This window comes from Salarias fasciatus, chromosome 8, assembly GCF_902148845.1.
Source record: "Salarias fasciatus chromosome 8, fSalaFa1.1, whole genome shotgun sequence".
NCBI lineage: Eukaryota > Metazoa > Chordata > Actinopteri > Blenniiformes > Blenniidae > Salarias > Salarias fasciatus.
This window is the reverse complement of record NC_043752.1, coordinates 5066147-5084330: the sequence shown is the minus strand read 5'-3', so window position 1 is coordinate 5084330 and position 18184 is coordinate 5066147. Positions and strand designations below refer to the sequence as shown.

The 18184-nt window shown below is 41.7% G+C and overlaps 2 protein-coding genes across 7 annotated transcripts in view; one reads left to right on the top strand and one right to left on the bottom strand.

Moving 5' to 3' along the window:
- Positions 1-3757, top strand: part of aatkb (apoptosis-associated tyrosine kinase b) — a 45847-nt gene extending 42090 nt beyond the window's left edge. Inside the window, exons 12-14 of the mRNA XM_030097632.1 lie at positions 164-293; positions 374-580; positions 1624-3757. Coding sequence (XP_029953492.1) covers positions 164-293; positions 374-580; positions 1624-1652 — 366 coding nt within the window. The 3' untranslated portion in view covers positions 1653-3757. The remainder of the gene's footprint in view (positions 1-163; positions 294-373; positions 581-1623) is intronic.
- Positions 3758-6847: 3090 nt separating this feature from the next.
- LOC115393866 (brain-specific angiogenesis inhibitor 1-associated protein 2-like) overlaps positions 6848-18184 on the bottom strand; it is a 56997-nt gene continuing 45660 nt past the window's right edge. For 2 of the 6 annotated variants that reach the window (XM_030098988.1, XM_030098991.1), the window contains 8 exons: positions 17993-18145; positions 15370-15606; positions 14586-14790; positions 14000-14201; positions 13843-13923; positions 13501-13684; positions 12095-12132; positions 6849-7049 (listed from right to left, as the gene is read on the bottom strand). In XM_030098988.1, the coding sequence (XP_029954848.1) occupies positions 6887-7049; positions 12095-12132; positions 13501-13684; positions 13843-13923; positions 14000-14201; positions 14586-14790; positions 15370-15606; positions 17993-18145 (1263 nt within the window). In that variant the 3' untranslated portion in view covers positions 6849-6886. Of the gene's footprint in view, positions 7050-10159; positions 10926-12094; positions 12133-13500; positions 13685-13842; positions 13924-13999; positions 14202-14585; positions 14791-15369; positions 15607-17992; positions 18146-18184 lie in introns of those variants that run through there. The other 4 variants (XM_030098990.1, XM_030098992.1, XM_030098989.1 and 1 more) reach the window with 3 other exon arrangements.

Sequence of the window (18184 nt, the reverse complement as noted above, 5' to 3'; positions counted from 1 at the left end):
CAATGTTCAAACAAAGAGACAGCAGCTTTGCAGTTCTTCAACTGTCTTCAATAAAAATGCCCTCAGTCATGGCTAATGTAATGTTTTTCTATATTTTTTACTTGTTCTGCAGTGACCAAAATCAGCATTAGCTCACTGCTTTCTTTCCTCTGTTGATCACTAGGAAAGCCCAACTAAAGAGTTGACTGAGCATGGCTTCCAAATAGGAACCGAAGGTCAGAGTTCACGAAGCAAATCCCATGAGAGAGTCAATGCCTCAGATGACTCGTCCGATGGAAACATCTCAGAGGAGAGTGAGTACATCTTTCACTTCTTCTATCAGAAGGGCTTTTTTAGAGAGCTGGTATCAAACTGTTAGTGTCTTATCTCTCAGGTGCAGGGTACGAATGGGAAGACGACTTTCCACTACTCCCTCTGCCAACATCCTCGGCAACGTCGGACTCCCCTCCGCCGCGCTCCGTCACCAAAGCTCCGGAGCCCAAACCAGCGGTGCAGTTCTCCCGCTTCACGGTCTCCCCCTCCCCCGTATCCCGATTCTCCATCACACACATCTCTGACTCGGATATGGATTCTGTTGGAGGTCGGTCATCAGAAACTCAAAGCTCCTCATAACACAAATGCAGAAATTTAGATCAGATATTCTCCAGAAATTACATTGGAACTTTTACATGTATTGAAACGTAGCGCAAAACATTTGGAAATAGAGAATTTCAAAGCTTGGATGTTGATAAAGAATGTTTATTGAAAAGAATACACCTTTTATGATGTTTTACAGCAATCGGTGTCAGACACATTTTGTACAGCCCAGTTTCATCTTGAGTGGGCCAAACTGAAAAAAAAATGTGCCAGAATAATCTTTAAATTTATACTTTGAAGTTTTTTTTTTGTTTTTCTTTTTTGTGGCGCAGCGCTACATGATGAAAATCTTTTTTTATAAAACCAAATAATTACTCCTAAAAATGACTACAATATCAAAATAAACCAAATTTTAATGAAAGTTTCTGGTGTCAAATACAGTGAAATGTCCAACAAAATATTTCTCATGCATTATGCAGCTTTTTACAGAATCACTGTTTTGGCAAATGAGCCTTATATGTGACACCCCCGTTTTAGAGTAAAGAAAAAACACGATTCACTGTTATTTATAAGTAATAATCTGAAAAAATGCCAAAAAATGTTTTTTTATAAATAATAATTAGATATTGAAGTCCCTAAACAGGCTAAAATTCTCACTGGATATCAGTGAAAACTTGAAATATTGTCCTGCAAATCATGTTTCAAGCATAATGGAAGCTGTTACCATGTACGGTTATTTACCAAAGGGTGAAGTGTTCGCCCTCATAGTTCAGATACATACTACTACCACTAATAATAATAATAATGATGTGTTAACATATTTACTAACAGCTCCTCTTTAATGATGTTTTATGATTAATCCAGTTTGGGAACCTAGCCCATTAAATGTGCAACTATTTGCTGGAACTTATTGCCCCAGACTTAATTACTACACTAATGAGATAATACTCATTCTGGCCAAATTTGCCCACATTAGTACAGAATAATTATCCTGTAAAGAGTCCCTGATGCACATTAATCCTCTCTTCCCTGTCGTCTTATCTGCAGGAAGCAGTGAAGACGGAGACAAAGAGTGAGGAGCCGTGGATATTTACTGCCTCTCTACGAAAACAACAACAACAACAACAGAAACTTGGCCTACTCGCATGACTTCTGATTTCATTTTTAACCGTCAGGTTTTAGAAACACAAGACAGTGCCTCTTTACCGCCTGTGGACACTTTGGAAAAATCCGTCGCACCACAACGTAGGACTGTTCAAAACACTGAAAAGAGAATGGTTCATATATACCATTTCCAGAGTATTAATATAGATATATAGATATATATAGAGATATATATACTGTATGTATAAGGAATTTATGAAGCCAGGAGAAACTTGTATGTTGAATTCTGCGTATTTTTCTGGATCAAAGAGACCAAGACAAAGGACAGGCCTTTGGAAAGCATCACATTTTCCACTTCTTTTACCTTTTGGCTTTTAGGACGAGGAGTGTTTAACAGGGCGTGGAGACACCGGGACAGTTTCACAGTTTCTGCCACCGTTTCAGTGGGAAACACTCCACTTTTTGTCCTTTCGGCACTTTGACTGTACAGCTCAACAGACTTTGTACTTTTTAGGAAATGGTTTTACTTGTCTTAATGAATATCAACCACAATCCTTGAGGTATCATAAGTAATATAGAGTTAATGTCTGGGTGCGTTCAGAGACGGAGGACATGCTAGTGTGAACACAAAGGGATTTTAATGTCTGTCTGGTTACAGAAAGTTTTCCTTTTTCTTTGAGGAAACGGCTGATCAAACCTTAACAACCTATTTATTTATAGTTTATTTTTTGTTTGTCATTGTTGGGTCATTGTTACACTTCTTTCTCTCTGCCGGCTCCACTTTAACAATCAACCCGCCTTCGCCATAACATCCAACACAGCTGGAAGAGGAGGACGTCTTTCAGATTTCACCATTTTTATTACAACAGCAGGTACAAGCTACACCGTCAAATAATAACTATCTGAGTGAATCGCTGCAGCGGTCAGATTAGCATCATCTTCAAGCCCGAAGGCGAAGATAAAGTCTCTCAGACACCGTCTGAATGAGGAGGAAGAAGACAATACATCTGAGCTGTTAAAATTCGACTTTATTTTCCTCTGCAGTGATAAAAAGTGATGCTAGCTTCGAGGCTAACAGTCCGGAAGCCCCGTCTTCAAGTGAAAACTCGTCATTTTTGCATTTGCAATGCATTTTTACGCTATGAAAATGATGTCCGTTTACATGGAAATGACAGAAACGCTGAAAAAGACGTAGTTTTCATGTTGGGCCACCGGTAGGTGCTGTTTTTATGTTGCGCTGAGAATTTTGCAGCTCCTGTCCTTTGTCGTTTTTGCCCACTTAGTATTGGTCTTTTGCAAGAAATGAAATGTGTCCCTGGCATGCACACAGTAGCAACATTTCAGAAAAGCTGCATTGTCCTACAGAGGGAGTGTTTCTGCAGTTTCTACGACTGTCCTGTAAACAGACATTCAAAATGCAGCAAAAGTTGTTTGTTTTCACCTGAAAACGTCGCATATGCAACCGATTTACCAACGAGTGCACTGGAAGCAAATGTTTACCGACACGCTTCTGCATACTTCGGTCTGTGCTGATCAGTGGATGCTCTCTACTGCAGCAACTCAACTCTTTCTCAAAAGGTACCCCCTCGTTTTCTGTCTTTATAATGGCTGATGGAGCTCTGAGCTTGCAGATTTTCTCACTTTATCTCTGAGGATTTCTACCGCTACCCAGTCAGAGTGAGCTGTAGTGGAGCCAGTTCAAATTTAGAAAAACAGCGAACAATCAAGTTTTCCCCCTGGACGTTGAAAACCACTAATCTCATGAAAATCTCACCACTAAGAGGGTTCATGTCATCAGGTTATCTGGCTGCATGTCAGTGAAGATCTGGACAAATCAAAGTATTTCATCACATTGATGCAAAGATCCTGCAGATCTGTCAAGTTAAGTATCATTAACCCTTTCACACCCTGCTCGGCCGGAGGGATTGTTTCATCCTGGAAAATTTATGGGAATTTAACAGAATCATTGTTACCACTCAGCTAGTGTTGATTTAAATTGATTTTTTTCTTTATTGAGTTTTGTAATTATCAGTGTTTTTAAATGTTGGACACAATTTAAAGAAAAAATAATAATTTGATTAATTAATGTAACTAAATGTATTCAATGTTTTTTGAATAAGCTTATTTTTTGGCTTTACCTTGGAAATTGTTCAAAGCATATTTATTTATGTTACTGCCAGGAATATTACAATTACAGTATATAAAATATTCATGGATTTTCAAGAAATTTAATATTGTAATGTTGAAGATTTTGATAATAAAAGTAAATACAATTTTGATATTAAATTTTGAAGAATTAAAGAAAATGTACATAACATTTGAACTTTACTGAGCTTTACTGCTAAATTTATTTATGCATTAATTTATGTGTTTATTTAAATGTTCATTTCTTTATTTATTCATCAATCCTTTTTTTCTCCCTATTAAAACAGCTTAAAAGTTTTTTTTTTTTTTCTGTTTATAATTTCCACAATTTTTCCAGTATGAAATAATGACTGAAAATGACCACAATGTAGTTTAATGGTTTTAGTCTGTATTATTGCAATACAGCCCAAAACATCTAGACTCGGCTTCTCTGCTTCTTCCACATGATCGCTTGTTTTTTAAGAGAGACATCACCTTCAACCGACTGTACTGTTACTATCAGACTCTGGTAATTCGATTTGGAAACCTATTCTGGTGCCAGAAGATACATTTTTATTTAAAAAAAAAAAAAAAGGATGTATTTTGTTTTGTTTAAATTTACCACATTTTGTTTCATTGCTCTGATCAGCTTGTGGAGAGATAACTGGAGGACTGCTTTGTTTTCTGTGTGTAAATGTGAGGAGGTGACAGAAAAAAAAAAAGAAGCTGGTTTCCACCTTTTAAATGTCCTACGACCGACATGTAGTGTCCTCTAAGTGTTTGTTTGCCTCCACGGGCTTTAAATATTCTGTACGAGTTTAGCATAGAACCATCTAGGTGGCTGTCTGTAATATTTTTGTATCTCGACATCAGAGTATTGACGTACTGTACCTGTGAAGGAGGACGCTCGGGAAAAGATCTCTTCTGTTTCTTGTTGCCAAAGAGAGGTTGTGTTGTGGCCCAGGGGCAAACAGACGGAGACGGGTGGTGGTGGAGAGGGTCCGGTTCAGAATATGTGCCCCCACACTGACCTGGTCACATCATTACTTTCTGTACCTTCTATCAAATATGAATAAACTCTGGTTTACACATCTTACACCCTCTGAGTGAGTGATCCTGATGTTTCCTGCTAAATGTAAGATGGTCACTACAGAATTAACACTAACGGCAGTGTCAGTGACTGAAAAGAAGCACAATGTGAGTAAATACTGTGATTCTTTATTCTCAAACTTTAAACTGTTTTATCAAATCACATAATCACAAAGTCAGCCATCACATCCGGTGGAATAATTTACCAGAACATTCTATTCATATGTATTCATTTTACACATGTTCAATTTAACTTTTATTTATTATAATTTTTAATCCTCTCAAAGATCTCAACAATATCCACAAAGAAAAAAACACCAATATTTCTTGCTTCATGACCTAAAAGTGGTCGATATGTTCCTCTGGTTATATGATCTTCTTTTATAACCAAATATGTTTTTTTTTGCAACATGTAGTGTCCAGATTGTTTATTATTTCCACATTTTTCAAAATGAATACATAAATTATTTGATAATCTTGAGTTAGGAGATATTTTCCAAGAAAAACAACCAGCCAAATAAACATAAATCATATTTTTTTTTTAGCATTTGGGGAACCTAAAAGAAACAATGAAGCCACATTGAGCAAGAACAATTAAAACAATAACAGCTTCAAATGTTTTTTTAAAGTCTGAATAAATATCATTTAATAAAAGCTGAAGAAGTTGTTTCTTTAAAAGCTGCTATTTCAAACAGTGAAATGTCCTTTCAAAGTTTGTGTTTTCTCATGAGGACAGCAAATGACTTGATGTTGTGGTTAATTCAGCAAATGTGATTTGTAAAAAGACCATGAAATGACAAACTGAACCTTTAAGAAGACCTTACCAATGATACGAATGATCAGACGTGAATCAGTGATCTGAGCGGAGGACTGTTGGATGCTACAGACGTCTCAGAGTATTGAAGATACTGAAGATAGAGGATGGAGTCGTTTGCTTATCAGGATCCATCTCTATGTCTGGTTCACTTATTTGCTCATCTGCTATGTTTCAGTATCATTCTTTTGGATTTATCAAACCAAAGCAAATTTTAATAACATCAAAGCCCTTTTGTTAGAAAGGTGAAATCTGAGTTTTAAATGTAAAGAAACTGGAGATCGAACAAGGAAGAAGTGTCTCATCAGTGAGGAGAAAAACCAGGAAGGAATGTTTCTTTTAATAGCATTTGGAGTAACTGATTTCTCTTCATCCTACTCAGCTCATCATTAGCTTCAGATGTAGTTTTAGCCAAAGCTTCATTCAACATCGAGATGAAGGATCATCTTTATAATAATTATCCAGGAATTTTAATAAGTGACTACTTATTTTTTGTCTACTAACCTTTTTAATCTCAGCCACATGTAAAGCTTCTTCTTGAAAAGCAGTTATTAAGTCCTGACATTAACTTGCACAACACTGGATTTAAGTCGAATGTCTTTGAAGTTCAATTTTTAAAAATGTCAGATTTCATTCTCAATATTTCTGCTCAATGTGAAAACTTGAATTTCCCCCCTTTGTCATGATCGAACATGGTGATGAAATGAACGAGGGTTTGAAACCGAGACGTAAACTCCGAGCATCAGATTGTCTAAGTCACACTGAACAAACTGAAAGTGGCTCCGAAAAGAAATGAGCTGTGATCAAGAGACGAGCAGAGCTACTGATCACAGGTTTTCACGGCGTTATCACACCATGTGTGTGTTTGTGTGTGAGTCTGCTGAAACAGTTAAGTGCTATGAAATTGAAAAAAAACCAACATTTTTTTAAACATTTTTTTCTTTCTTTTTTTTTTACATTTTTTAAAACATCTATTCATGTGTTTTATTTTAAGCCTTGGTTAATTATTTTTTGTTTGTTTTTTTATCAATCAATTAATAATTTTATTTTCAGTGATGCTCCACTGTTTCACATACATACACACTTTGAAAACCATTATGATTACTTGAATTTCTGTTGTGATTGTGATCCCGTGAGCCTTTCAGCTGGGCGGGGGGGCTCAGACCTCCCCAGGCCTCCTCACGCCTCCCCCCGAGGAGCCGAGGCCTTCTCCAGCAGGTCGTAGTGAGCCTCATCCATCTGCTCCTCCTGCTCCTCCTCCTCATCCTCCGCTCGGTCCTCCTCCTCGTCAGAGAGAGGCGGTTTGGCCGGAGCCTCCACGGCCGGCTCGTTGGGGGGGTCACTGGGAGGAAGAGGAGGACGAGGAAAGATTTAGCTTTAAGCTTTAAGCTCATGAAACATCTGCATGAATGATGAGAAACACCATGAAGCAGCATGTAAGGTGACGAGTTGAAGGAGTCGTGCAAAAAACGAACAAGCTCAAAAAAATGAGGGATCATAAAAAAAAAAGACAACAACAACAACAACAACCCACAACCCAGAAACCACAAACACAAAAAGCTGACAGTGAGGATGAAAGATGGAGACACTTTAAAGACTCCACTTACGATGGGACTTAAAAAAAAAAAAGAAAAGAATTTGGTCCCTCAGAAGCGGGCGAGATCAGGTCCTGTTCTGAGAGGCAGAGAAATCCCCACAGGTCAGCAGGTCGCAGCACAAACACACATTCAAAACAACACGGTGATACAAAGCTTCACTTCTATTCAAAGAGGCTTTAAAATCAGAGCAGATGACTGGGACACTCTGTCAACCTTTTTCTGTCGTTTGGATTTGATATCAATAATAAACAAATGGATTCTTATTTGGGATTTCAAAGCTCTCTTGAATGCCAAATAGTAACTCTCGCTTGGTCTTGTTTCAAATTTCAAATATGATTTGGCACTTATGTGTTGAGGTCTATGGAGGCTTCCAGTCAAACTCAGTCCAGTTCACACAATCAGAAACATTCATAGAACACAAACCGATCTCAGGCCTTTAACAAACTGTGTGTGTGAACATGAAGGTATATTGAAGAGTGAGCACAATCACAGTGGCAAACGGGCAGAACATGGCACAAAAACACACTAAAAAAAAACAGACACGGAATGAGATGCTGTGATTGACACACACACACACACACACACACACACACACACACACACACACACACACACACACACACACAGTTGAGTTGCAGGAGGTACCTTTGCGAGGAGCAGCAGGCCAGTGGGAGCATGGTGGGTCGGAGGATGTGGCGGGAAATAACTACTGAGCACAACACACATGCAGCAAGGCCGGGGGGAGGCTATGAGGAGGAGGAGGAGGAGGAGGAGGGAGGAAGGGGGAGACCCCCCCCACTCCTCAAAGACATGTTCACATCATGACAGGTGACTTGTAATGCGCTGGTTATTTCAAGCGTTAAAGCAGAGAGGGAGATCACCAGCAGAGGGCGCACTCATTCTGCTGTTAGTGCTCAAGTGTCTTTATAGCAATGAAAAGATTTACAAGTTAAAAAAAAAACAAAACTTTTGGCTAATTCAAAAGCTAATTCTCAAATGAATGAACAGAAACAACAATAATAATGTCCAGCTGATTAAATTTATTTGTCTTTTTAAAAGTAAAAATTCATCAACGTTACACTCTTTGGTGCCCTCGAAGCATGCATACCCATAATTCCGCTATACATTTTTATTTTTTAATTACTAATATTATGACCCTTTCATAACAACCCACATCCCCGAAATCAGAGCACATGTTGGTTGGTTGTGCTATGTCTCTGCAGTCATACCTATTTTAGTGGAGAAAGAAGAAACACTGGCAGCTTCCAGTCGTTTGCGCTCGACTTTTGCCTCTAAATTCATCAGGACAGACGCAGGGGGACAAAAAGAGGGAGGGCAAAAAGCTGAGGGACGAAGACACGGAGAGGAGAGGAGACACAAGACATGTGCAGCAAAGAACCTTCTACACTCCAGAAATGTCCATTTTCATTACATAAAAACCTAAATTAAGAATTAAAGTGCACGTGTGGGATCAGGAAGGGGCAATAAAGAGGACTGAAAATGAACATTTTTGCAGTGTAGGAGATGTAGGAGGGTTTTAGTGATCACCTCTTCTCTTTGGTTAACACAGTACTCTGGAGTTCGGTTTTTTTTTTTTGTAAAATTCTTGGAGGTTTAGTCGCCGACAACATGAAAACCAACAGGAACTGAGGTCAGAGTTCAATTCTGCTTCTGGAGGAACAAATTCATGAATTCATCTGTTAAAAACACTGTGAAATGAAGAGCACAGTAACTATAACTGGACTGAGCTCATACTTCAGTTGTGCGTATAAATCCTAATTTTGGTCGTAGAGTTTTCTATTAGCATTAGCATTAGCATTGTCTAAAGCTACTCTCAAAAGTAACAGTGTTTAACGTGAGGGTAACTCTGTAGGAAGTCAGTGTGAATCAAAGTTCTCCAAAGTGATACTTGAGCAGTTAGCTGTAGCATTATCAGAAATTGTTTGAAGTAGCAGCAATTAGCACGACCTTAAAGCTTCTTCCTCCTGCTAATGTAGCTTCAGACAATGCTAATGCTAACACTATAGTCCAGAAATGTGGCCATTGTTAACATTACAGAGTTACTTTCTCAAGTTATGAGTAAACTAATTCTCACATTGGCAGGTGACCCATGTTGAGGGGGGGTCTGGACCTCCAGGAGCAGGACTGGACCCCCCGTGACTGAGCAGGATCGTTATAGGATGGTGGTTACTGGTTAGTACAGACGGGCACTAACTGGGCCGACATACAGACAAGCAGACCAGCGTTTTTCTTTTATTCAGCACAGAGAGAGAGTCAGACAAACACTTCTTTTCATCTTCAAAACACGATGCGTTTTACTCACTGAGGTGGTCAAAGTCAAGCCTTTAATAGCAGAGACAGCAGCGGGAGGAAGCTGAATGAGGTCTGAAGGGGGAGATCACCTCCTCCAACAGTGTGGAAACCGCAACGAAGACGCTTGTTTCAACTTCACAGCACGACTCTGCTTCACTTTTACTTCAATATCTGGCACTGACACTGGACTGTTTGGTAACGTCAGGTTTGCAGGTTCATTGTGCATTAAACCGGACAGACCACGTGTCTTTTCTGTCATGTATGAACAAAAATAACAGAGAATTCAGTGTGTAAAATATGAAACAAGTGTCTTCTTATTGGTTCAAAGGAGAAAAAAAAGCATTTTTGGCTCAAATAAAAGAAACTACTAATAGTTTTATTTATGACAATCAGCATGTGTGAAAAACTTCTCTTCGTTAACCTCATTCAGCCAGAATAAAAAACAACCCAGCACCTCTGTGAGTCTAAAGGCCGATACAGGAAGTGGATTTTACACAAAGTCGGAGATCCAGACTTTCATAAGGTGCGATTTTTTTTCTTTTTCTCTCTTTTCATGAACTGATCGTAGATACTGTATGACAAGCACTTGTGTATGGCACATTTATGTACAGTAAACATTCCCGTTATCACAGTTACATGAGCTGTTCACTACATGGCCTCTTATATCAGAGGAATACAAAACCTCACAGCATGAAAAGGTTAAAATTACTGTTAAGATACTGAAAGATCCAGTAAACATCTCCAATGTTTATTTATTTGTACAATATGAAAATCCTCTTTAGGATCAAACACTCTGATTTTACATATCCTTGACGTTGCCGTTCAGATGATGAGTGTAGGACATTTGTGGGAATCGGGTTCCTCTGGAAGGGTGGGGGGATATTAAACCCCCCAACCCCCACCCGGGTGGTGTCGCAGAGAAATGTACATGCATGAAAGACAAGCAAAAGATAAGTTTTCCTCAGAGAGAGACGGTCCATCACGTTGGTTTGAGTATCAGGATGGCGCACAGTCCGTTTGGTTGTGGTTAGGCTTGGCATGGCTTCACTGGGGAGTGGGGGTGGGGTCGGGGGGGGTCAGAAAGAGCGGGACGGGTGGAGATCAAACCCGAGTCTCATCCTTGGGGAAAGTTTACAGCTGTAAGCAGGAGGTGAGGAGGCAGGAAGGGTGGAGAGGTGGGGATGGTGTTAAGGATGGGGGAGGGAGGCAGGTGGGGGGTGGGCAGCGAGGTGCCTGTCCTATCACACGCTGAGGCTGAGCCTGTTTTCTGTCCTCACACTGTGGAAATCAATTTGCCATCTGTGGAACTGTGGAACAAAGAGAGGGAGAAGCTTCCAGGTGGGCTGGACACACACGCAGAGGCAGAAACCACGCCCACCCGCGCCTAACCCCGCCCACACACACTCACACTCACACGCACTCCACCTGACGCTCCTGCAGGAGTGGACTGTATCAGGTCTAATCAGTGATGGGGATGTGTGGGAAAGCAGCCAGCAGATGGCGCTGTATGGAAGGCAGGTGGCATGATGGGAGGTGGCAGGGAGTCACAGCATGGAAAAGCCCCAAAAATCAATACTAAATAGAGGCTTAAACATCCCATAGTGGCACTCTTATTGCGTTTTATTAGCAGAATGGCTTCACTGTTTACAGAGTAAAAGCATCTCTTGATTCAGCTTCAGACGCAAAAAGAAGGGAAAACGAATGGTTTCATATTGAAAATATCTACAAAAGTTTTAAATTTTCTGGAAGTGGGCGGGGCTTTGTAATTTGTATTAGCTGCAGAACTAGGCCACGCCCCTTTATGCAGAATGAGCTTTCAGATCATTGACACCTTCTCTCAGGAAGAGCCAAGGAAGAATTATGTAGAAGAAGTACTGAAATAATCACAGTTGAATTATTATTTTAGCTATAGGCGAGAGATTAACGACCAACAGGTTTAACTTTGTGGAGTTTTTGTAAAGGTACGTAGGAACAACTTCATTAAAAATACATTCTTAAACCTATATAAACCTTAAAGCCTATAAAAACTACAATACAAAGTTTTGATATTAAATATATGGGACCTTTAAGTCAAACATAAAAAAGGAACCAATGAACAGCATGAAATGTGGCCTACTTCTATAGATCTACTGCAAAGGTAGACATGCACAACATATTCAGAAAATCCTACACTTTATCGCTGTTGTATATATAACAAACAAAATGAAACGAAGCGAAACAAAACAAAACAACATGCAAACAAAAGCGAATGGAAACACAAGTTTAACAAAGAATTCACCAGTGAAAGTAAAGTTGGTGTTTCCAGCTATGTGTGTGTGTGTGTGTAAGTCTGATCATGTCTCCGACTCCAGTCGAGGAAGGTTTATTAGGTGCTCTCACAGATTCAAGCAAAAAAAACCCACACAAAGCTACAAACTGCACCCAGAAGTGTGTTTGTGCATCAAGTCCCCTCAGAGAGGAATCAAGCGGCTCTTACCTGGTGGGGAAGCGAGGCTCGTATTCTTCAACCCCCGTCTGAGGAGACAAACAGAACAGCGAGCACACGCTCAATAAATAGAACTTTTACGACAGCAGCCACTTGATGGCAGCAGAGATCAGTGAGGACCTCGTCCATTCATGCTCGGACGAGTTTTTCTTTCTTGTAGCGCAGAGTATATGTGACGAAAACATTTATATTTTAGCAAATCCAAACAATTACTACCCAGAATGACTAAAACAGGAAGCCAGTTTTAATGAAACCCTCTGGTGCAAAAATGCAGTCAACAACAACATTGAAGGCAAGATTGGAGCCTCTTGTAGGCCAGTTTTGGTCCACGGGCCTCATGTTTGGCGCCCCTGCTCTAATAGCTCTATTTTTGTTATAATTGTGATATTAGTGACATCTGCTTGAGAGAGTTTAGATTTTTATGACTTCTGTTTTGAAATGATCGAAAATCCTGTTCGAGGTATTTCTGTTTACATCTGGTAAATCTGATGGAGTGAAGTGTTGAAGGAGGAGTGAGAAATCTGGGGGAAATACGGCCGTTTGTGAACTGGCTGATTTGGTTCAGTTAAAAGTTATTTCAAATAAATCACAGCAAGACGGATCAAGTGTGGAGTCAGCATTCTGTCCCGGAGTGTGTGAACTGGTTTTCGTGCAGTTTCTGCTTTGAATTCGACAACATTAGTTTGGCACTGTCACGTGGCAACAACACTGGCCTTTCTGCGTGGAGTCAGCATGTTCTCCCTGTGCATGTTTGCTTCTTTGCAGACGCTCGCAGATGATGATAACCTCCAAGCTGAGCTGCAGAAGCTCTTGAGACGCGTCTGCTGCCGTCTCTACTTAAATGCCAGCGGCCATCACTGCTCCGATACTTTAAGACGTTACGTGACTGCTGAGCAATTAAGAGCCGCCCACATGTGATTTTTGTCGGCGAAGCGTGGGAGGGAAGCCGGGCTGATGGAGGAGGCTTGTTATCCAGTCAGCTCACACTCAACTCTGACGCTAACGTGATACAGAATCTGAGGAATTTGTTAGAAAGATAGTTTCTGAGTAGTTTTGCTCTGGCTCAGCTTTAAATTGATTTTTCCACTTGATGTTGTGGTGTTAGGTGAGTTTCTGACCGATTATAAGAGGCATAAAGTTCGCTTTGTTCTAGCTTCAGACTAGATTTCGGGCTAACTGTGGACCAGTTCCAGACAAATCTGGGATTATTCCAGGCAATTATTGCAACAGCTTTGCTCTATTTTCATGGCTTCAGGCTAGTTTTTGACTGAATATAGAACAAGGTATTTGCATTTACAATTTGTCATATAAAAAAGAAGAAAAACCCCCCTCACACCCCAGATAAAATAAACACTCAACAAAAAAATTTACCGTAACCAGCAAAGTGAGCGTGTTACCTGTGAGAAGCCCGGTCCGGCCACGCTGTAGGGCCGCTGCTGCTGCTGCTGCTGCTGCTGCCTGCCGTGCAGCGTCCCGCTCTGCGCCGCCATGCGGGGGTGGGCGCCGTAGTCGGGGACGGGCAGAGCGACGTCTTCCCGCTCCAGCAGGTTTCCCGTGCTGCTGCTTTTCCCGTGGTGGAGGCTGGAAATCACACGGAAAACAGGACGGTGAGGGCGCCGGGAGCGCGTTTTTATTTCCTTCCATAAAAGACAACAGCTCTTCCTCATCTGTCCACAGGGGGGCGCACTATTTCAGTGACACAGCGCTGACAGTAAGAGAACCGAAGCCCCGCCTCTTACTTGTGAACTCGAAGTTGCCTCATGGAGTCGCCTTCGTTGTCTGAAATCACCCTCGTGTAGGAGAAAGGAAACCAGCCACGCCTGCAAACACAAAACAGTCTTACTAAAGTCCACTGAGACGCCCGATGGCGGCGTGAACCGGCGGAGCTGCACTCACATGCGAGTCTTCTCGTTCTCCCCGTAGTGCCAGCCGTCGCGGGCCTCGGGCACCAGCAGGGTGATCACGTCGCCCTCGGAGAAGCTCAGCAGGGTGCTGTTGTCGCCGGCCGCGTGCGAGAAGATGGCCTGAACCCGGGTTCGCCCGTTCCTCTCCAGACCTGCGGCCATGGAGCTGGACCGGGGCAGGGTACGGGTCTCCGCTGGCAGATAACCACACAACCATGTCAGACAAGGACTTTGTGCTGGTTTTAGGATAATCTGGAATTATTCCAGACGAGTTTTCTGATCGTTTTGTTCTATTCCACTGGATCTCGTGGTTTCAGGCCAGTTCCTGACTGAACAGATGACAAGCAAGAAGCTAGCTTTGTCACTTCCAGCTAGTTTTTGACTTTATATGACTAATTTTAGAATGGCTTTAAATCAGCGTCCTGTTAGAGTTGACTCAATTTTTTAAGGCAAAATTTAAAGTCAGTTTTTGAATGAATCTTTAGACTTATTCTGTCCCGCTTTGACTGCCTACATGTCAGCGTTCATTCAAGAAATACTCTCCAATGCGGATTGAGACAATGTGTGTGTGTCCTCACTCAGGGTGGTCTTGTTCTTGGCGGGGGCCACCTTGCGGACAGGCAGAGTGTTGGAGTAGACCTCTCCCCCGTGTCTCTGTGTCTGGGGGGAAACTTTGCCCTGGGCCACTTTGCCCTCCATCCACTGCTGGTAGTCTTCCCCTCCGTGAGCGCCGGCGGTGCCGTTCATCACCGGCATCCCCGCGTCCGCAGCTCCCATCAGCCTCTGCACACACGCACACACACACACGCTCAGTTAATTAAAAGACAAACTTCTCTGGCTCTCTTTACAGTTACATAACACCCCGCAGATCATTAATAATAAGGAGTACACAAGGATCTGGGTCAGGACACACTCGCTAATAGAAATACTGTATCTGAAAAAACAGATTTAAACATGAACTTATGGAATAAATAAGAATCTTCAAAGGAGATCCTCCGGAAATGAGGAGAAATCTGTTGGTAATTAGATTCAGACTGAAGTAGATCTACATCTAAACCTCTCTGTAAAAAGGCCACAGCAATGTTGTGGTATTTAAAATGCAGAAAACGGAACCATCAGGTTAGAGCACAGTCTGAGGTCTGGAAAAGCATTTTTACACTTCAAATGTTGCATTGTATTAATTCAGAACTGTAATTCATGACGTTCTTCCTTCAGGAGACACTCAGGCTGCCTCTAAGAGCCACTTTGGACCCAATCTTGAATCTGCGATTCACCACAATCTTCAATTAGATCTGGAAAGTTGCTTTCTTTGGTGTCTCCAAAACGCTGCTAAACTCCATCCCCTCCATCAGAAGAACCCACCTGCTGCCCCAAGCCCCCGCCGGCTCGCAGGGCTGCCAGCTCTGGAGGCACTGGGAGCGGTTTGGCCCCGGGGATGGGTTCGGAGATGGCCAGGCTGGGGTGGTGTGCCCCGGGGGGCAGGGTGCCCACCGCCCCGCTCATCTGCTGGGCCAGAAACATGGCGCGGTCCGGCAGCTTGTTGGGCTCGGCGCAGGCCTGCTGCCACCCCGGGATCTTCTGGGCCAGGAGCTCCTTACCCTGCACACACATTCAAGAAGACATACATGTTAAAACAAATCCACCTCTCAGTTTCATACTTTCAAAATGTTAAATTCAAAATGTTTTTTCAACACATGAGGAGTCAACAAATGATTCTGCAATATTTTCCAATATAATTCACATGATCAGAGTTTTATTGCAGAAAATACAGCTAAGAGTTCCTCAGAAACACACACAAATACTGAAGAACTTATCTTAAGTCCTGCATTCTAAATAAACCCCGTGGGTAGTGTTGAGCTGGATGTATGGTGACCGCATGAATCCGCGGTGTGAATGAAGCTCTCAGCAAGCTGCATCATATCAGGAGCTCGGTTACATAAAGATCCACCTCGTCTGCATTCATCAGCGGTGAATAAATGAGTCCTGAATCCATGAATAAAGAGGATAAACAGTGGCGAGTGTAGGTGGGCTCCGGCCTCAGGTGTCAGGCTGTGGGTGGGACGCTCCAAGAAATCAACACAAACTCCTGCACTTATTCAATCTGAAGGAAGTTTGAGAGGTTTACGGGTGAAAAACACCCGATCGAGGTCAGGGAGTCCTGCTGGCACGGTGTGAGGGCTTTCACGCCGTCCGCAGGCTTTTATTTCATCTCATCGCTCTTTAAAAATCCATCAGTCGACTCCACGTGCAGAAAAAAGCAAACACCTGAGTCCGTTCTGAAGGTCTTCACCTCCTGTTTGTTTCAGTCACGACTTTAAAGTGAAATCTGTAACTGTGTGAGAGCTCAGGATCCAACAGGAAGGTACAATCATTTTCTTGAAAGAAGCTTCTTACAAATGGTTTTTATCAATACTGAGACTGACTGCTTCTCTGATTGACCTTCTATTCAATTTGTGTTTAGAAACTTTTCATCCAATTTTTTGTTCTTTTATTCAATTTCTACTTCCTTTTCTTCGAGTCCTTGTTTGTCTTTAAATTCTTCATTTATTCAGGAATTCTTTTCCTCCATTTCATTATTTTTTTCCATTTTTATATTGTTTTTCTTGAATTTCTTTTTCTCCTTTTCACTTCATAAACTTTTACTTTTTTATCATTACATTTCTAAGACATGTACTGAATTAATTCTCCATGTTTTATTTATACGTTTGCCTATCTATTCATTCATATATATGTACATAAATATATGTATTTTATTTCTATCTATGTATTTACATTTTTTTTTGTTTATTTTGCATAATTATATTTTTTTGTAAGTATTCAGCAAATGTTGAAGTATGAGTCTCATCAATATTTTCCTTTCCTACTTTCTCTAACCTTGTTATTTTTCTCCATTTATTAAAAACCTCTTTTACCTAGAAGTCTGGTTCATTCCCACTACATGACAGAAAAACTAAGTATTTCAAGGCCGAGGCTCCGAACCTTTTCTCTCCTCTCTTTTAAAGCGACTAAAGATTCTCTTCACCCTCTCAGGTTTCCACAGTTCTTTAGGCTGTCAGAGCAGAGTTGTAAAGATCCACTTCTCAGTGACATTTCTCACTCTGGAGGCTGGAGTGTGTTCGTGGTGAATCTGAACGGACCCGTCCGGATGCTTCTCCTCTTTCTGCAGTTGGATCATCACTCCGGCAGTTTGTGCTTCCTCCGTCTATCAATCAGTCATTCAGACACTTTGACGCCCACACACAGTCTGAACCAGTGTTCTTGTAAAAAGTAGGTCATTCTCTCCTCCTCCACCTCCCTTCCTCCTCACCCACTCACCCTTCCACAGCCTCTCTCATTCACCGGGACGGTGAAGGCCGGATGGTTCGTAACCCCAGTACCTGAGAGTCCACTTTTTCAAATGAATGAATGGATGAATGCACGATGGCTTCCAGAGAAGTGGAAGAAAAGCTCGACAGCAGGCACAGCATGTCCTATTTCTCTATATTTTCCAACGTAAAGCCTGGATAATAGAATGAACTGGACCGTTTATAAAACCAAACGACATTGAGATCTTTTTCGTGTATATCTACTTTACTTTAACAAGCTTGCGCTGACCTCGTCAGCATGACTCAGGCTCTCATAGCTCTACGCTTGGACTCCATCAGCTTTAACTTACTGCTGAGAAACAGCATATTTAACATGAAAACAACTTAAAGCTGTCAGTCACCGCCTGCAAAGTCCAACGCTGCTGCACAACCAACAGAGAATCTCCCAGCAACTCAACTTACATGTGTTTATGCATCTTAGTTCTTCTTGAGAGGATAACAAAATTAGAGTAATTACAAATAATATAACCAGTGCTAAACCGCACAGGACTGAAACATAGGAGGAAAGACAGTTAATGTGCGATCCTTGAATTACTGTAAACATGGATGGATGGATGGATGGGTGACTTGGGAGAAGGATTGGAGGATAGATAAATGAGTGGAAGGCTGGACGTACTCACCTTGCCGTGGTAGGCGCTGCTGTTCTTGGCCACGGCGCACTGGCGGTCCACCAGGAAGCAGTACCTCCTCCTCTCCTCCGACAGGGCGTTCTTGTAGCCTTCGGCGATGTAGCTGTCCAGCTCGCCCTGCTTGTTACTGATGGCCTCCACATACTGAGGAGAAGCAGGAACAAGACACCTCTGTTTTCATTT